This window comes from Fonsecaea pedrosoi, assembly GCF_000835455.1.
Source record: "Fonsecaea pedrosoi CBS 271.37 unplaced genomic scaffold supercont1.5, whole genome shotgun sequence".
Classification (NCBI taxonomy): domain Eukaryota; kingdom Fungi; phylum Ascomycota; class Eurotiomycetes; order Chaetothyriales; family Herpotrichiellaceae; genus Fonsecaea; species Fonsecaea pedrosoi.
The window spans coordinates 1,906,664-1,921,487 of NW_013550611.1; the positions used below are offsets into that span (position 1 = coordinate 1,906,664).

At 51.7% G+C, this 14,824-nt stretch overlaps 5 protein-coding genes across 5 annotated transcripts; 4 read left to right on the plus strand and 1 right to left on the minus strand.

Annotated features, from left to right (window-relative positions):
• Positions 1-807: 807 nt before the first annotated feature.
• Positions 808-3,415, plus strand: Z517_08169 (uncharacterized protein; the record flags this gene model as incomplete). The annotated part of the gene is made up of 7 exons (XM_013426688.1): positions 808-1,019; positions 1,075-2,013; positions 2,071-2,137; positions 2,186-2,381; positions 2,442-2,616; positions 2,683-2,838; positions 2,902-3,415. The coding sequence occupies 7 exons, from the start codon at positions 808-810 to the stop codon at positions 3,413-3,415; spliced, it is 2,259 nt and encodes a 752-aa protein (XP_013282142.1).
• A 108-nt stretch (positions 3,416-3,523) lies between these two features.
• Z517_08170 (uncharacterized protein) lies at positions 3,524-6,349 on the minus strand (the record flags this gene model as incomplete). The annotated part of the gene is made up of 14 exons (XM_013426689.1): positions 3,524-3,604; positions 3,677-3,733; positions 3,787-3,856; positions 3,984-4,467; positions 4,573-4,693; positions 4,771-4,868; positions 4,938-4,995; positions 5,090-5,285; positions 5,385-5,588; positions 5,656-5,702; positions 5,766-5,786; positions 5,861-5,902; positions 5,961-6,037; positions 6,124-6,349. 14 exons carry the CDS (start codon positions 6,347-6,349, stop codon positions 3,524-3,526), a joined length of 1,782 nt encoding a protein of 593 aa, XP_013282143.1.
• A 1,303-nt stretch (positions 6,350-7,652) lies between these two features.
• Z517_08171 (uncharacterized protein) lies at positions 7,653-9,682 on the plus strand (the record flags this gene model as incomplete). The annotated part of the gene is made up of 6 exons (XM_013426690.1): positions 7,653-7,722; positions 7,875-8,220; positions 8,320-8,700; positions 8,783-8,951; positions 9,024-9,191; positions 9,290-9,682. 6 exons carry the CDS (start codon positions 7,653-7,655, stop codon positions 9,680-9,682), a joined length of 1,527 nt encoding a protein of 508 aa, XP_013282144.1.
• Positions 9,683-11,012: 1,330 nt separating this feature from the next.
• Positions 11,013-12,597, plus strand: Z517_08172 (uncharacterized protein; the record flags this gene model as incomplete). Its single annotated transcript, XM_013426691.1, has 3 exons — positions 11,013-11,287; positions 11,474-12,051; positions 12,173-12,597. 3 exons carry the CDS (start codon positions 11,013-11,015, stop codon positions 12,595-12,597), a joined length of 1,278 nt encoding a protein of 425 aa, XP_013282145.1.
• A 580-nt stretch (positions 12,598-13,177) lies between these two features.
• Z517_08173 (uncharacterized protein) lies at positions 13,178-14,403 on the plus strand (the record flags this gene model as incomplete). Its single annotated transcript, XM_013426692.1, has 2 exons — positions 13,178-13,737; positions 13,866-14,403. The coding sequence occupies 2 exons, from the start codon at positions 13,178-13,180 to the stop codon at positions 14,401-14,403; spliced, it is 1,098 nt and encodes a 365-aa protein (XP_013282146.1).
• Positions 14,404-14,824: the final 421 nt, after the last annotated feature.

Genomic DNA, 14,824 nt, shown 5'->3' on the forward strand with positions numbered 1-14,824 from the left:
GACTAGGTCGAGTCGTATGGCCAACGTATCTGATCCCGAAAAGTGGCGCGAGTGGTTTCGATGTCTCCGGGCCTCAGCTTCCAAGTTCCCGCCATGCAGGGAGGCCAAAGAGAGTGCGCCAAGACGGCGTCTTGAGTGCCTGGATTGGGAGTAGCCCACAGTGCACACCACCCACTGCAGGCGGTTCTCTGCAGCGCCGGGTCGACTAATCACTGGGACGGCACAAGAGATCAATCTTGGTCCGGCGGTCGCCTCTCATGAAAGATGACGAGCTCATATCTGGGAGTTTCAAGGGAAACAACAAGATCGAATCTATGAGCAGTTCCAGTCCGCCCTCAAACTCAGATAGACTGCCCGGAGAGACGCATAAAGGACCAGGGCAAAATTGTAGTCTAAACAGCAAGGGAGGTACATACCTCAGTTGGGACCAGGACGTGGCATTCTGCACCATGTGACCCCTGTTACATGTAGTGCCAGGCACCAACTACTCTAGTTACAAGGTCCCCCCGGGGCCCCTCTCCTCACTCCCTGGCCAGTTCCCCAACAAGCGAGCCACCCAGAGCCACTCCTCTTGATTTATTAGGTAAGCTTAGGCATGCGGGGTGGCACCCATAGGTTTGTGGGGTGCTGGACCCTAATTATCAGTCCTCCTCAGTGCCTCCATGCATCTACATTATGCTTGGTATTACAGTCGCAAAAAATAATATCCCGTCTTTGCTTCCTGTCTTGTCTCCGTGGCCTTTGATCTTATCCGTCCACAATCCGAGAATCCTAGACCTAGATACTCGCCGCCACAAGTAATGCCAAATGGACGGTGCCTCCACTGGTAAGCAGGCACCTCCAACACAAACACAACCACAACCACAACAACAAGCGAATCAACCTCACCGTGGAGGACGAGTGGCCTGTGTCCTTTGCCATGCCCGGCGCATTCGTTGCAATGCATATGACTCTCAACCATGTTCGAATTGCGCCGCTGCACAAGTCTCGTGCCAGTTGATTGAATCGAAAAGAGGCCGGTAAGTACCTCGTCCCCTGCGCCAGCGACATTTGAACTGAGAGGGACAACGGCAGATATATACGGCCACGGACCAAGAACACACAGGCTCGTTCGTTGGGCTTCCGTCTTCAACCAGATCACGATACTTCGAAAGCCGCCACGACCGCTCAGAGCGTGCAACATCCGATTTCTCAAAGACTGCCAGATTCCACATTCGACTTTAACAAGTCAGTTGATGGAGTCTCGTTGAGGATCGAGCCACTCGATTTTGGCTCCGGTGTCGCGCCTTCACAGCCATCGGCAGGAAATGAAGGCCCTTCTAAAGAAGGCTCCGAGAACCTCTACGCGAGGCTGAGTGAGCAGTGCCTGTCGCCTCCGGAAACCCGCCACATCCAAGGATTTCAAAGCATATATCTGGGAGAATCGTGGCTGTTGACATACGTTGTTCAAAAGGTGATCAATGCAGACGCAGCATCCGATATCAGTGGCAGCTCTCCATCTTCCCTCCAGGTCCCCCTGCCAGCGACCGTCGGCGATAAGCCTGACAATTTCGGCTACGACACCAGACTGGATGCGGAGGAGATGGAAGTCCTCAATATCAGAGGAGCCTTCGTGCTGCCCGAGCGACGAGTTTCCGACAAGCTGATCCAGACCTTCTTCGACTGCGTCTATCCGGCATTTCCCATCTTCGATCGAGAGCATTTTGCACAGCTATACGAGTCGAATCAGTTGTCACTTCTCATATTGCACGCCATCTACGCTGTTTCGAGCACGATGTGCGAGGAAGATGTGATTGCCGAATCCGGATTTGAGAGCCGAAACGCAGCTCGCAAAGTCTTCCTCAAACGTGCCAAAGCTCTTCATGACGCAGATTACGAAACCAACAAGGTTACCCTGGTTCAGGCTACCTTCCTACTAAGTTTCTTGTGGAAGGGCGCCACGGACGAAAAGGATATGTTCTATTGGCTTTCGATAGCTATCGGCAACGCTCAAGGCAAAGGAATGCACAGAACGTACGCATTCAACGGCTCTGATCATCAGGTGTTTTAGAGACTAACACACACCACCAGAACCAAAGATTCTTCATTGACGCCTCGAGATCGCAGGCTGTGGAAACGAATTTGGTGGTCACTCTACGTGAGAATTCCTATCACTTAGTGGAGGGTCTTCATCTAATGGTAGCAGGTCCGAGACCGCCACTGTTCTGGCAACATTGGCCGCCCCATGCGCATTCGAGATGATGATAACGACGTCGAACCCCTCGATGAGTCGGATTTTGAAGATGATCTTGCGCAGAACCCAACACTGTCAACACTTTATGGACGGAGTAGCAGGGTCCATATCCTCTTCGCGATCGCAATGAGCAAGCTTTCGGTCATTTGTATGTGTCCCATCAGTGTGCGAATTAAAGAAGTTGAGACCGAGAGCTAACGAGCGGTAGTTGGTGCAATCACACTGGCAAAGTTTTCCACAAGCCCATCAAGACAGAGACCGAGCTGTGAAGAGCTCGGCTCTCAGTTACTGGAGTGGCGACAGCAGTTGTCCCCGGAACTGCAGGATGGTGACGGGGAAGAGGACGGTGGCTTCTGGCCCAAGATGCTGGATTTGAGTTACAAGTCCGTCGAGCTTCAGACTTCTGTCTACCACTGGGCAAGATCCCTCATGCTGACTCCATCGTATAGTCATCACCTCATCCTGCTACATCGCCCTGAGAACAGCAAAATCGTGGTCGACAAGAAACTGCTCCAGTCGCCAGCATACACTGCCACGAGGAGGATTACTGCCATTGCTGATGATTTCCTTGCATTGGGTCTGCTTCGTAAGTCGCAATTGCAAATGTAAGGCCTCCAACGCTCCCACCCCCTTTGTTCCAGGTTTTTACGATGACTGAGACAAAACAGATGCCCAACTCTGTTCTCGGCGCTGACCATGTATGTGCTCATGGCGCGAAGTCCGGACAGCATGCAGCGAAAGCTTGCCGAACACAAGGCACGTCTTTTGCTCCTCGCCTGTGCCGAGATTGCAAAGACGTGGCCGGCGTGTGACTGGATCATGAAATTGTTTGAAACGATATTCAAGAACATGGAGAAGAGAAGTCAGACACAGGTCCCCCAACCGGCCCTGGGCGATCCGTATCAGAGTGGTTCTGGTCCGACCCAGCGAGAAACTACCCTCCGCGCCGGGCAGGGCATCCACAGAGAGTCTCAGCACGAACAGGTCTCTCTGAACAATTACCAAGATCAAAGGGCATCAAGTCCATCGGCAAACATGTTGGATGCGGGAGTGCTCGCGGACATGCCACTCCACCACCAGTTTCTCAATGTGCCCGAATTCTGCGATCAAGATCTTCTCAGCGTGCTGCCACTGGACTTTGGACTGCCTCACGATGTCTTTCCTTACATGATGGAAAGTTAAGATGTTGAATTTTTGTCTCGATTTCTCTCTTTATTACACCTCCGAAAGCGTGTGGGTGACCTGTCTAACTAGATACCAGAGCGACATTCACTATCTAGTGTCGGCCATCTAGCAGGGGACATAGTATCCTAAATCTCCATTCTCGACCTCCAGCTGGGTAAAGCCATTACCCAGAAATCTCCAGCGATTCTGCGAAGACGACCGCACATTAGATAACTCGATCGTCTCAATGTACATAAGCAATGAACGAAAATCCCTTACCTTGCTCCGGTAGTCGATGTCAAAATCTTCTCCACGAATATGTTCCACCATGTCTTTCTAAAAGGGTTGTCAATCCACCGTCAATCTCGGTCAATAAGGCAAGTACTCACATAATGCAGGATGCTTCCAGGGTATAAGGCCGTCACTCTGCCATCGACTTTTCCGTTCTTGTACCAACTCCTGAAAAGGCAGCAAAATTAGTTCAAAAGTCCGAAGGGGGACCAAACCTGGATGTTCCAGAAAAACGCCCGAGGGAAAAAAGCATAAAGCTTGTGCTTTTTGCCTTTGCCTTGACTTTGGCACTCACCTGCATCCACTGGACCAGACAGTCCGCTTCATGAGTTCATCACCCCATACGTTCCAATCATTCTGGACTTGGGCCTTGACCTCGAACGATCTGATATCTTCCCGGGTCATTTTGACCAGCCACTTCAGCACATAGTCCGCCGTCCAGTCAATTGCCGACGTCAGGCTTCCGTGTCCCACTGGTCCCGCCGGGCCCATGAACATGAAATAGTTGGGCTGGCCGTTGGTAGCGAGGGAGAAGTAGCTGGTAGGCTCGTCCTTCCACTCGTCGGCGAGGGACCGCCCCTTGCGCCCGAGTTGCTGCCACCTGGGCCTGAAGGAGACGTCAAAGCCCGTGGCCATGACGATCGCATCGAATTCGCGATGTTTACCGTCCGCTGTACGGATACCGGTCTCGGTAATCTCGACGATGGCGTCGTCGACAAGCTCGGCGTTGTCTTGCTTCAAGCACTCGAGATATCCCGTGCCGGGGGTTAGACGCCGACCTGTGTGTTGTATAATTTATTAGCCAGTGGTCACCCGTAATATCAACTGGGCATTGGGGATTGGGTTTTTGTTTTCCATTCAAGAAATCAACTGGGGCCACTTACAACCAAGCGACCAATTTGGCACCAGCTTTTCGATCAATTTTTCATCACCTCCCAGTCGCTCGTACATGAGCGCCTTGACACCTTTCATGGCTTCGAGATTTGTCGGAGCTCCTTCGATGAGCTAAATGAAAATATGCCTTGATCAGCTTTTGTGGAGGGGGCTCGACTTGGATTGTGGCAAGCCACTGAGAAACTCACTGCCGAGTAGAACGTGTTCTGCACATGGACGAGCTTCTGCCGCAGGTCCTTCAGCTCTTCGGGATGCGACCGGAATCTTGCTTGCTCTTCGGTTGTATCTGCGAGCACGTTGCATCAGGTCCATGATCGATATATTTCGGCCCCAAAAGATATATCGGAACTCTTACATGCGGGATTTCCACCAGGATCTTTCGAGAAGTCATCAGCAAAGGGGGCCGAGATCCACTAGGAATCTAGATCAGTCTCACACTCGAACACATCCCAGCTCAACCATGACAAATTGGGAAATTTTTTGGGGTGGGAAAAGAAAAAATCTTACAGCTTTCGATCGAATAAAATTCACCATCTTGCTCGCAACCTTTTGCATTTCTGGCACAATCTGGATCCCTGAGGAACCGTTGCCAACGACAGCGACGCGCTTCCCGGAAAAGTCAAAATCATCGCGCCAGTTGGCCGAGTGACACAGATGTCCTTTGAATTTGTCGAGACCAGGAATTGAGGGCCATGACCAGTGACTAGAACCGAAAAAAATAGGTCAATTCAAAAGTGCTGCAAAAAATTCTCGACAATGCTCGGGGAAATGAAAATGGGTGGGATAATGAATGGCCACGTACTTGAGGACTCCTGAACCATTGAGCAGCACATGACACCAGTCATCCACCAATTCTGTTCCTTTCAAGACCTGGATCTTCCAGATTCCGCCGTCTTCGTCCCAGATGGCCGATTTGACCTCGGAATTGAGCTGGACGTCCCGATCGAGATTGTACTCTCGGGTGACTTTCTTGAGGTATCGTTGGATCTCTGGGCCGGTGGCGTAGCTGGTCTGATGTCAGGACTCGAGACTTTGGTGTACTTGGTATGGGATGAACAACAAAAGAAACTCACTAATGGCTCCATTCCGGGTTGGGAATATCGACAAAGGTATATATATGCTAATTGAAATTGTGAATGAGCAAGGTGTCCGACATGGCTCCAGAGTGATCACCAGAACATACAGCCGGAACGTCGCACATCACCTAGGCAGTCGGATTGTCAGTACCTTGATCACAAAGGCTTATGGTCCTTGACCTAGAGAATTCGACAAACGTACCCCAGGATATCTGTTCTCGTACCAAGTTCCACCTATCTCGGGCTCTCAAACAGTCAGCAACGCCATTGAGTCTTGACCGGTCGTGAGCTCTTTTCCTCACATTCTTCTCGTATATCACGTGCTCAATGATATCGTCCAGCTTATGGGTCCGTTGAATCTTGTTTGCCATTGTCAACCCTGACAGAGAGAAAAATTCAGCATGATGACTTGTGACCCGTCGGCCACGGCTTCTAGGAGTCGAAATGGTTCTCAAGCACACCCACCACTGAATCCCGCGCCGATTGTTATGACTCTCAATCGAACATGTGGCTTGCCCAAGAATTCGTCTCGTATATCCACCCAATTCGTCGGCTTCTGCTGCTCGTGCTTTGGAATCTCATCAACGAGAGTCTTATCGACGTGGTCGATGCCATTGGCGATCGGTTCCTTCTCTCGACTGTCTATTGCCACAGCCCCAGCGGCAGAGAGCGCATCGACATCCACACTCATGATTAAAGGCCTTTTGGATTGTGTCTGACTTGAGAAGGACTGATGCTACCTTGGTAGTAATTCTCGAATGGATCTGGATTTGGAACGATGAGTGCCGCACACCGAACCTTAGTCTTTTGTTATTCAACACCGAGTCACTGACAACTGGTAGACCATATATTTTCCGGTGTTTGTCTCTTTGACAAGGTCCAGGTACTTGTGCAGGACTGATCCGGATGCAAAATGTGGGACCTCTCGCAAGACCGGAGTACTACTCACGGTTGTCAGCTGCTGTGTTAGAATATCACGACTTGAGATGCAGCATCAGGTCATACCACCAGGAGACAGGGACACGGACGAACAAGCGGACGAGTAAGACTTGTCACCGTATCCAACAGACTGAAGATCCACTACCTCAGTCGAATAGGACATCGCGAGTGATTGTTGGCCGAGGTCGAAATGCCCCGAACTCCCAAGACGCCAGTGATGCGGCAGAAAGTCACTACACGAGGTTCGCAAATACTTTCGATAACGGCATCTTGGCACCGTTATACCTCGTACATTATCAAGAACCCGAGAAGAATGAACAGCTTCTGGATACGATAACAACACTAAATCCGTCCTAAACCACTGTTTCTACTGTTGTTTCTCCTACCTAACCCCAAGTGACGCTCTCGAATCCCCGTGGGGAGGCCTCAATCTCCACAGACTTGACGCGACATCATGAAGCCGAACACCACTCCTTCGTGATTCGTAGGTTGTGAGTCCCCGGCATTATGCCCAATTCGAGAGCAAATGGGAGCCGGCTAACTGTATACGATAGATCCTTGGCTTGCGAATATTGTGCGGAAAGACTAAAGTCGCAGTATGTTGACGGCCCGGTCTCGAAGAAGTTGAACCACTGTACTCACAAACAAGGCTGCTCGGACCTTCTGGACGAGGTCTCAACTCTCTCTACTGCTGAGAACACGATTGTGTCGATTTAATCTCGAACACCCACATCCAAGTCCCCTCTTTACTTGACGAAGAGCGGACTGAAAGAATAAAGTGTAACACCAGTCCTTCCTCAGTTTCGAATTTTGAGCTTCGCGGGGGACCGCAATATATAAAACAGCCTACAGACTACCGTTGTCGCCCGTGCTGGTTTCCTTCCAAACTCACAGGCACCAGATTCGTTGGAGATCACTTGGAAAAACTTTCGAGCTTGCACCATTTCTACCAGCCTATCTACGTATAGGTTATCTGGCCAGCCTACACGACCAAACATCTCGCACCTTTCAGAACGTTTTGAGAAGGCAGACTTGCCTCTCTGTAACCGCCCATCATGAACAAATTCCAAATCCTTTGTTTGATGTACATTACGTTTGGTGGTGCCTTTTACGGATACGACTTTGGTATGTTTCCATGTTTTGTTCATCATATCTGTCTATCCCCCCATATGAGAAGTACCATCGGCACGGATTTTAGTCTTTTTAGTGCCACGCGAAACATACAGACTGACACTTAAGAAACCACTTTCCCGGGACATTGCTGATCACAAATCCAGGAATTATCTCGTGCGTTTTGGGATACTCCGAATTCATCAGTTACTACGGCTTCACTCCGACAACCATTGGCGCCTTCAACTCGGCCTACTATGCCGCTTGTGCCGTCGGGACCGCGATGAATGGGTACTTGCCCAACAGGTATGGCCGGTTGTGGACGATCCGGATCGGGTGTTTGATCTCGTTTGTGGGAATCATTCTCCAGACTGCGGCCGTCAACTTTGCCATGCTCTTGATTGGCCGCATCATCGGGGGCATTGCCACGGGAATCATCTTTGGGATTTGTCCCGTTTACGCCAGTGAGATCTCTCCGCCTCAGATGCGTGGAAGAGCAGGTGCTTTATTCGCGTAAGTATTCCTCCCACCCACTGGTTTCTCGTCCCAAAAAAGGCATTCTGGCCCCTTTTTGACCAAGAACTGACCCCTTTTCTTTCCCCACTTGAACAGGCTCAACATCTCCTTGGCCAATTGTCTCACCGTCTGGATCGGACTTGGTCTGTACTTCATCCCTGGAAATGCCGCCTTTCGCATCCTCTTCGGGTTCCAACTCCTCCCCGGGTTATGTATGCTCGCAGGGTCTCCGTGGATGCCTGAGTCACCACGGTGGCTGGCCCTGACCGACCGATATGAGGACTGTCTCGCCGTGCTCAAGCGGATCCACGGCAATGAGAAGGACGACTCGGATTCGTTCTTTGCACGCGAATTCCATCAAATCAGAGCCCAGATCGAATTGGAGAAGAGGGATAAGATCGGGGTCAAAGATATCGTCATGAAGCCTTCTTACCGTCGACGAGTGGTTCTGATCATGGCTTTTTATTTTTTCCAACAGTAAGTTTTCCGGCACCTCACCTCCTTATAGCTTCCGAGAGAGAGAGAGGAAGGGGGTGGAAAGCTGACGAGATTTGCACAGGGCAACTGGTATTTTGCCTCAGGCGGTCTACCAGGTGCAAATCTACACGCTCTTGAAAACCACCCCGGTCATGTCACTCGTACTCGTCGGAGTCTGGGGCAGTGTTTCGACATTCGCGGTTCTCAGTCTCGGCTTTTGGTTCGACAAGATCGGCCGTCGAAATGCTCTGGTGGGTTCAGATTCTTTTTCGATCCCCCTTATTCGTTCGTGCTCGGCTGATGACAGTATCTGGTTGTTGCAGTTCCTCTCCTACACCATCATGATTCCTGCATCGATCATTATTGTCGGTCTGTGGGCTGCCTTTGAGCACGGCGGGCAGAGCAATCTCGGACTAGCAAAGGGCATCAACGTTGGTATCTTTCTCACCGTGTTCGGATACGCGGCTGTTATGAATACCTTTGGCACCACAGTGAGTCCTGAATCTTCTTTTCACAAACCCACATCAACACACACACACACACACACACACAAGAGAATCCTAGGTTACTAACCACCCCTTTTCTCTAGTACGCATCAGAAATCATGCCAACCAAGATCCGCGCGACAGGAGTGGCGGCAGGCTACATCGTTTTCAACGCCATGGGGGTGCTAATGACCCAGACCGCGCCACTGGCGATCGCTGCCATGACCTGGAAGTACTTTATCATTTGGCTGGTTCTCGACTGCCTCTACGTGGTCATTGTGTACTTCTACTATCCAGAAACGAAGAACAAGACGCTCGAGGACATCGCCGGTGTGTTTGGTGACAAGGTCGCCGAGTCCTGGGAGGAGACTAAACACTTTGTCGAGGAGGACAATGGAGTGGTTCAGTCCCTGTCGCTTTCTGACGAGAAGGTGTCTAATCCGCAGGTGGTGGCGTCTCCTCTGCACGTTGAGACTGTTACGCGGTCTGCGGCTTGAGGGAGTTGGGAGAGTGGACAGTGAACAGTGAGCAGTGGACAGGAATGTCTCGTTGCGGCCCCCTGCGGCCTGTAAATTGGACAGCTTGATCGTCTCTCAAGCGCACGATGCCAAAATACGTTTCAGGATGGTTGCTTGTCGAGAACAACGCGATCCATGTTGGCCACTTTGAGAATTGACACTTTCGATATATATTGCATACATAGTAAAGCCTCATTGAAGCACAGCAAAAAAACTTGGATAATAAGGCATGTGTCCCTGTTCTTCGCAATAAACCACCAAGCTGTCTTGGCTATCATATGTTTCCATCATCATGGGGTTGAACTTTAAACCTTGAGAAATCCATTCTGACAGCCTTGAGGTCGACATCAACGAGGCTCTGCGCTCGCTTCTCGTCAATACGTGCAGTCCTTCCGGTGCTGTCCCGCTTCGCTACAAGGTGGAGCCATAACTCGAGGACGTCGGCCACAGAGCATGTCTTATGAGGAGAGATGGGGTGCGTGGCGTTTTTGCCGATTGTCAACAGTCTTCGAACTTCGAGGTGGTCGCTTTAGACTGTGCACACCCAGAAGTTCCGAGTCCCGAGTAGGTGGGAAAAGACTGGAGGGACTGGAGAGGCTTGTGGCAGGGAAACTACAAATGCGGTTGGTCCAGTGGAGGAAATGGAATTGTGCTAACTAGACCCGGCAAAGTGTCATGAGGCGGCGCCAGACCCTCTCCACCAAGACGCCGTCTTGGCCTTCAATGGGATTGGCCCTCAGCTTGACGAACCCTCGGCATTCGAAGTCGCCAACTCTGCAGACATCAAACGTCTTTCCCGATCTCTCCATATCGCTGGTCATCGCGTACACCTTCAATAGCAAAGTTCTGGCAGTGGACGCGTGCATGGATTCCAGAATCTGCGCTGACTTCTCCACCTGACGGCTGACGAGAACTGTCCACGCTGTGGATTGCAAGTCCTCCCATTACATATTGACCTCTATTTGTCATCTGGGAATTGGAAAAGGACGACCAAATAGCCCCGCGGCCAAGGCTTGTGCAAGGTTTCGTGAAGGTCAGAGGTTTTGGATCGGACTTTGCACTCGGTTTTAAGACCGTGTATTGTTGTTTATTTGATCCTGGTGTAATAAGAGGTTGTCTCTTGGTGGTCTGGGGTGAAGATCGCTGGCTGTTACATACTCAAGGGATCTCGTCCAGAAAAGGAGGGCCTCGACACAGTCAGTCCAGTCGAAAACGAACCAGGCAAGCAATAACGACGACGACGACGACGACACGACGACGACAAATTAACGCGACAAAAATAAACATAAAAATGGGGTCTGTCAGTCCCATGCCCTTGTTGGGCGAAGAGAGGACGTTACCAACCTTCCCATGGCGTTCCCGTGGCTTGGTCTCTTCGGGTCTGCCTTTCCCTGCACTGGTCTCCAAACACGTGGATCGACTGGCCAAAAAGCGCGTCTTCCTCGTGGTGTCGGGATCGCTGGCTAAGCATACAGACTGCGTGACAAAGCTGAAGGATGCGTTGGGAGACAAGCTGGTGGGTATCAATGTCGGATTTCCAAGTCACACACCATGGACACACGTGCTGAAGTTGGCCGAAGAGATGTGAGTTTCTCTCCCCTCCCCTGCGTAGGCTTACAGTCTTTTCGACTGCTTTGTTGTGCGAAGGCATTTTTTTTTTTTTTTTGGACGCGCTCCTAGGACATCGGATACCGAAAATTGAATTCCGTCAAAGGAGGTAAATAAAACAAGAATCAGACGATCTCTAACTTTCAAGGAGTGGACAAACAGAAAACAGAGCAACGCAGATATCGTGGTCACGTGTGGCGGCGGCTCCATCACCGACGGCGTCAAGCTCGCCGGGTTGAGTCTGGCGAATGGCCTTACGTCCCTCCATGCGCTCGGCGCGATGAGTGACAAGCTGAAAGCTGCGATGCTGCACGACATTGACTACAAATACGTCACGGACTCGGATCCTCCAGATGTGCATGCTCCGCCTTTCACCATGATCAACGTTCCGACCACGCTTTCTGCAGGGGAATACTCACCCTACGCAGGCGGGATCGACGCCACGGACGGCGTCAAGAAGATCTTTGTGCACCAGGGTCTCTTCGCGGACGTGGTGATTTTGGACCCGGAACTGGCGGCCAATTCGCCCGAGTGGGTGTGGATGAGTAGCGGGGTGAGAGCGATCGACCACTGCGTCGAGTTATTGGGGAGCCTGAATCCCGCGATTGAGGAGGAGACGGACGAGGCGGCGGAGAAGGGGTTGGTTCTGCTGGTAAGAGGGCTTTTGAAGCTGAGAAGGGAGCCACAGGACCTGGAAGCTAGGCTAGAAACGCAGTTTGGATCGGTTTTGGCCATGGACGGTATGTTTCCCCCTGCCAGTCTTTTTTTTTTTTTTTTTTTTTCGGGGCTTGAGCTGCTCAAACTGGCACGCTGGTGTTTGTGTTCTGGAACAATGTTGTTCTGACCTTTTTCTATCTTCAGGCCTATGTAGAGGCGTCCACCTGGGCGCTTCACACGCCATTGGACACGAACTGGGCACCATGAACGTCGCACACGGACACACATCTTGCGTCCTCTGCCCCACGGTTATGAAATACAACGCCAGCGTCAACGGGCATCGTCAACAACGGGCTCTCAACGCCCTCTGGTCCGACCCGTACATTCGTGAGACGCTCGAGACTCGTTGCAATTTGACGCAGTCTTCCGCCGACCTCGGGGATGTTCTCGATGCGCTTTTTCGCCAGTTCGGTATGCCGAGGACATTGAGGGAGGTCGGAGTGGAGGGGCAAGAGAAATTGACGGACCTGGCGAGAAAGTGCTTGGAAGATCCGTGGTGTAGGACGAACCCGATTCCGCTGGTGACCGAGGAGCAGGTGATGAAGATTCTGAAGCTTGTCGAGAAATAAAAGACTTCTAGGCTGAGGGGGGGAATAGAGCAAAAGAGCTGAGAGTAGAGGCCTCGCGAAGCATTGACTCTGTTGATTCGTGACTATGTCTTCGAAGAAGGGAGATTTGGAATCGTCGTTTCCGGCGACAAGCATGTTTCAACGTACATTGTGATCCCCAAGTATATGAAAATACTTAATCTCCGGACATTCAACACAGCTAAAAGGCTCAAGAGCAAGCTTTTTCTTCCCCCTGTCTGATTGTATCGAGTTTCGAGGACGTACCGGACTTTTGGGGGTCCCTCTTAAGTCCTATCGCTCAAGCATACCGGAGCTGGGTGAGCGGCCTTTTTGGTGGACGAATTTGTCAGCTTTCAAAAGCGCAAGACGGCGACACAAGCCCTCTAGTTAAGCTCCACTGACACCTTGACATGGGCCATTGAAAGTGCCGTTGAGACGATCTTTCATCATGGCACGTAGTATACAATAAAAGGGCCTAACCTTGCAAGAACGGTGTCAATTTTGTTCACATACCTCCTAAAGCCGAAAATTTGTCACTCACCTGTCCAGTCCTCGTGAAACTTGACCTCCACCTCCCTCGATGAAAGCGGTCATCTGGACCGGCGTCCGCGCCGAACTCGTCACCGATCGTCCCCATCCCCGCCTCCGCCCCGACTACCTCCTAGTATCCTGCGTATCCATCGGCCTCAACCCAACCGACGCCAAATCCATCGCCACCCGCCGCGCCGCCCTCAACGGTCTTCTTGGTAGCGACTTTGCCGGCGTGGTGTTGGAGGTCGGTGCGGAGGTGACAAAGCCATTCGCGAAGGGCGATCGAGTGTGCGGATTCGCGCACGGGGCCAACTTCAACGAGGCCGAAGATGGGGCCTGGGCCGAGATCATTGCTGTCAAGGGCGATTGTTGTATGAAAGTGCCTGAGACGTGGGGCTTCGATGAGGCTGCGACGATCGCTGCGAGTGCGATTACGGCGGGACAGGGCCTTTTTCAGGAGATGGGATTGAGACTCCCTGCGGTCGATGGGGAGGCGGGGGATCTACCAGCGGGAGCGGGAACGGGAGTCGGGGAGGGCGAGAAAGAGTACATTCTGATCTATGGTGGAAGTACGTCTGCGGGAACTTTGGCTATTCAATTCCTCACATTGTGCGTTTTTACTACTCTTCCTATTACTAACTACGAGTCCCTCGCCACTCTTTCTCTCAACAACAACAACAACTCCCTCCAAATTTGAGTTATGCCGATGCTGATACTAACATGCACGCATTCAACAGCGCCGGCTACACCGTCCTCGCAACCTGCTCGCCTCGCAACTTCGACCTCTGCAAATCCCGCGGCGCCGAAGCCGTCTTCGACTACCGCGACTCAACCTGCGGCCAGAAGATCCACGCATACACGTCCGGCCAACTCAAGCTGGTATGGGACACGATCGGCTCAGACGACGGCGTGGACATATGCATGGCATCCCTCTCCCGCGACCCTCACGCTGACAAGAAATACGGCACGATTCTCTTCAATGACATCCCGCGCACGGATGTCAAGCACAGTTTCAGCGTGCTCGTGACGTTTGCGGGCGAGGCGTTCGACAAGTTCGGCAAGCATTTCCCGGCAAGTCGGCGGAATTTGGAGTTTGCGAAAATGTTCACGACGCTGGTGGAGGGGTTGATGGCGAAAGGTCGGTTGATGCCGCATCCCGTCAGACTTATTGGGGCAGGATTGGTGGGGATGCTGGAGGAGGGTGTGCCGATGATGGATCAGGGAAAGGTCTCGGGGTTCAAGGTTGTTGCTAGGATAGCGGACACGCCGTCGTAGGTCGTAGTACCAGAACAATCTCCCATGGTAAGGAGGTGGAGAGATAGGTATAGTTAGAACGGCAATGCTCAGCCTCGTGGTTAGTCAGCCAGACAAAGCATCGTCTCGAGCCTAGATATTGTTAGTACGCCTCGTGTCTCTCACATAGCAGCGATGCGCGAAGTGGGACTTGGAATACGAGGTTATTAATGGCAAGTGATTTGGTCATTGTGATTGGCGGATGGTCTTGACTGGTGGGAATGATGGTGTCGGAGTTACGCGTCGTAACGAGGCGAAGTGCCGGTCTTCAAGATATATCGTATATCATGTCAGCAGCGGTCATAGCCCCTGCCAGCACCACTCACGATACGGAACTTGAAGCGCACAAACATCGGACGCGAAGACCAGACTAGATCATATTCGTAAGTAAAGATGAATAAGT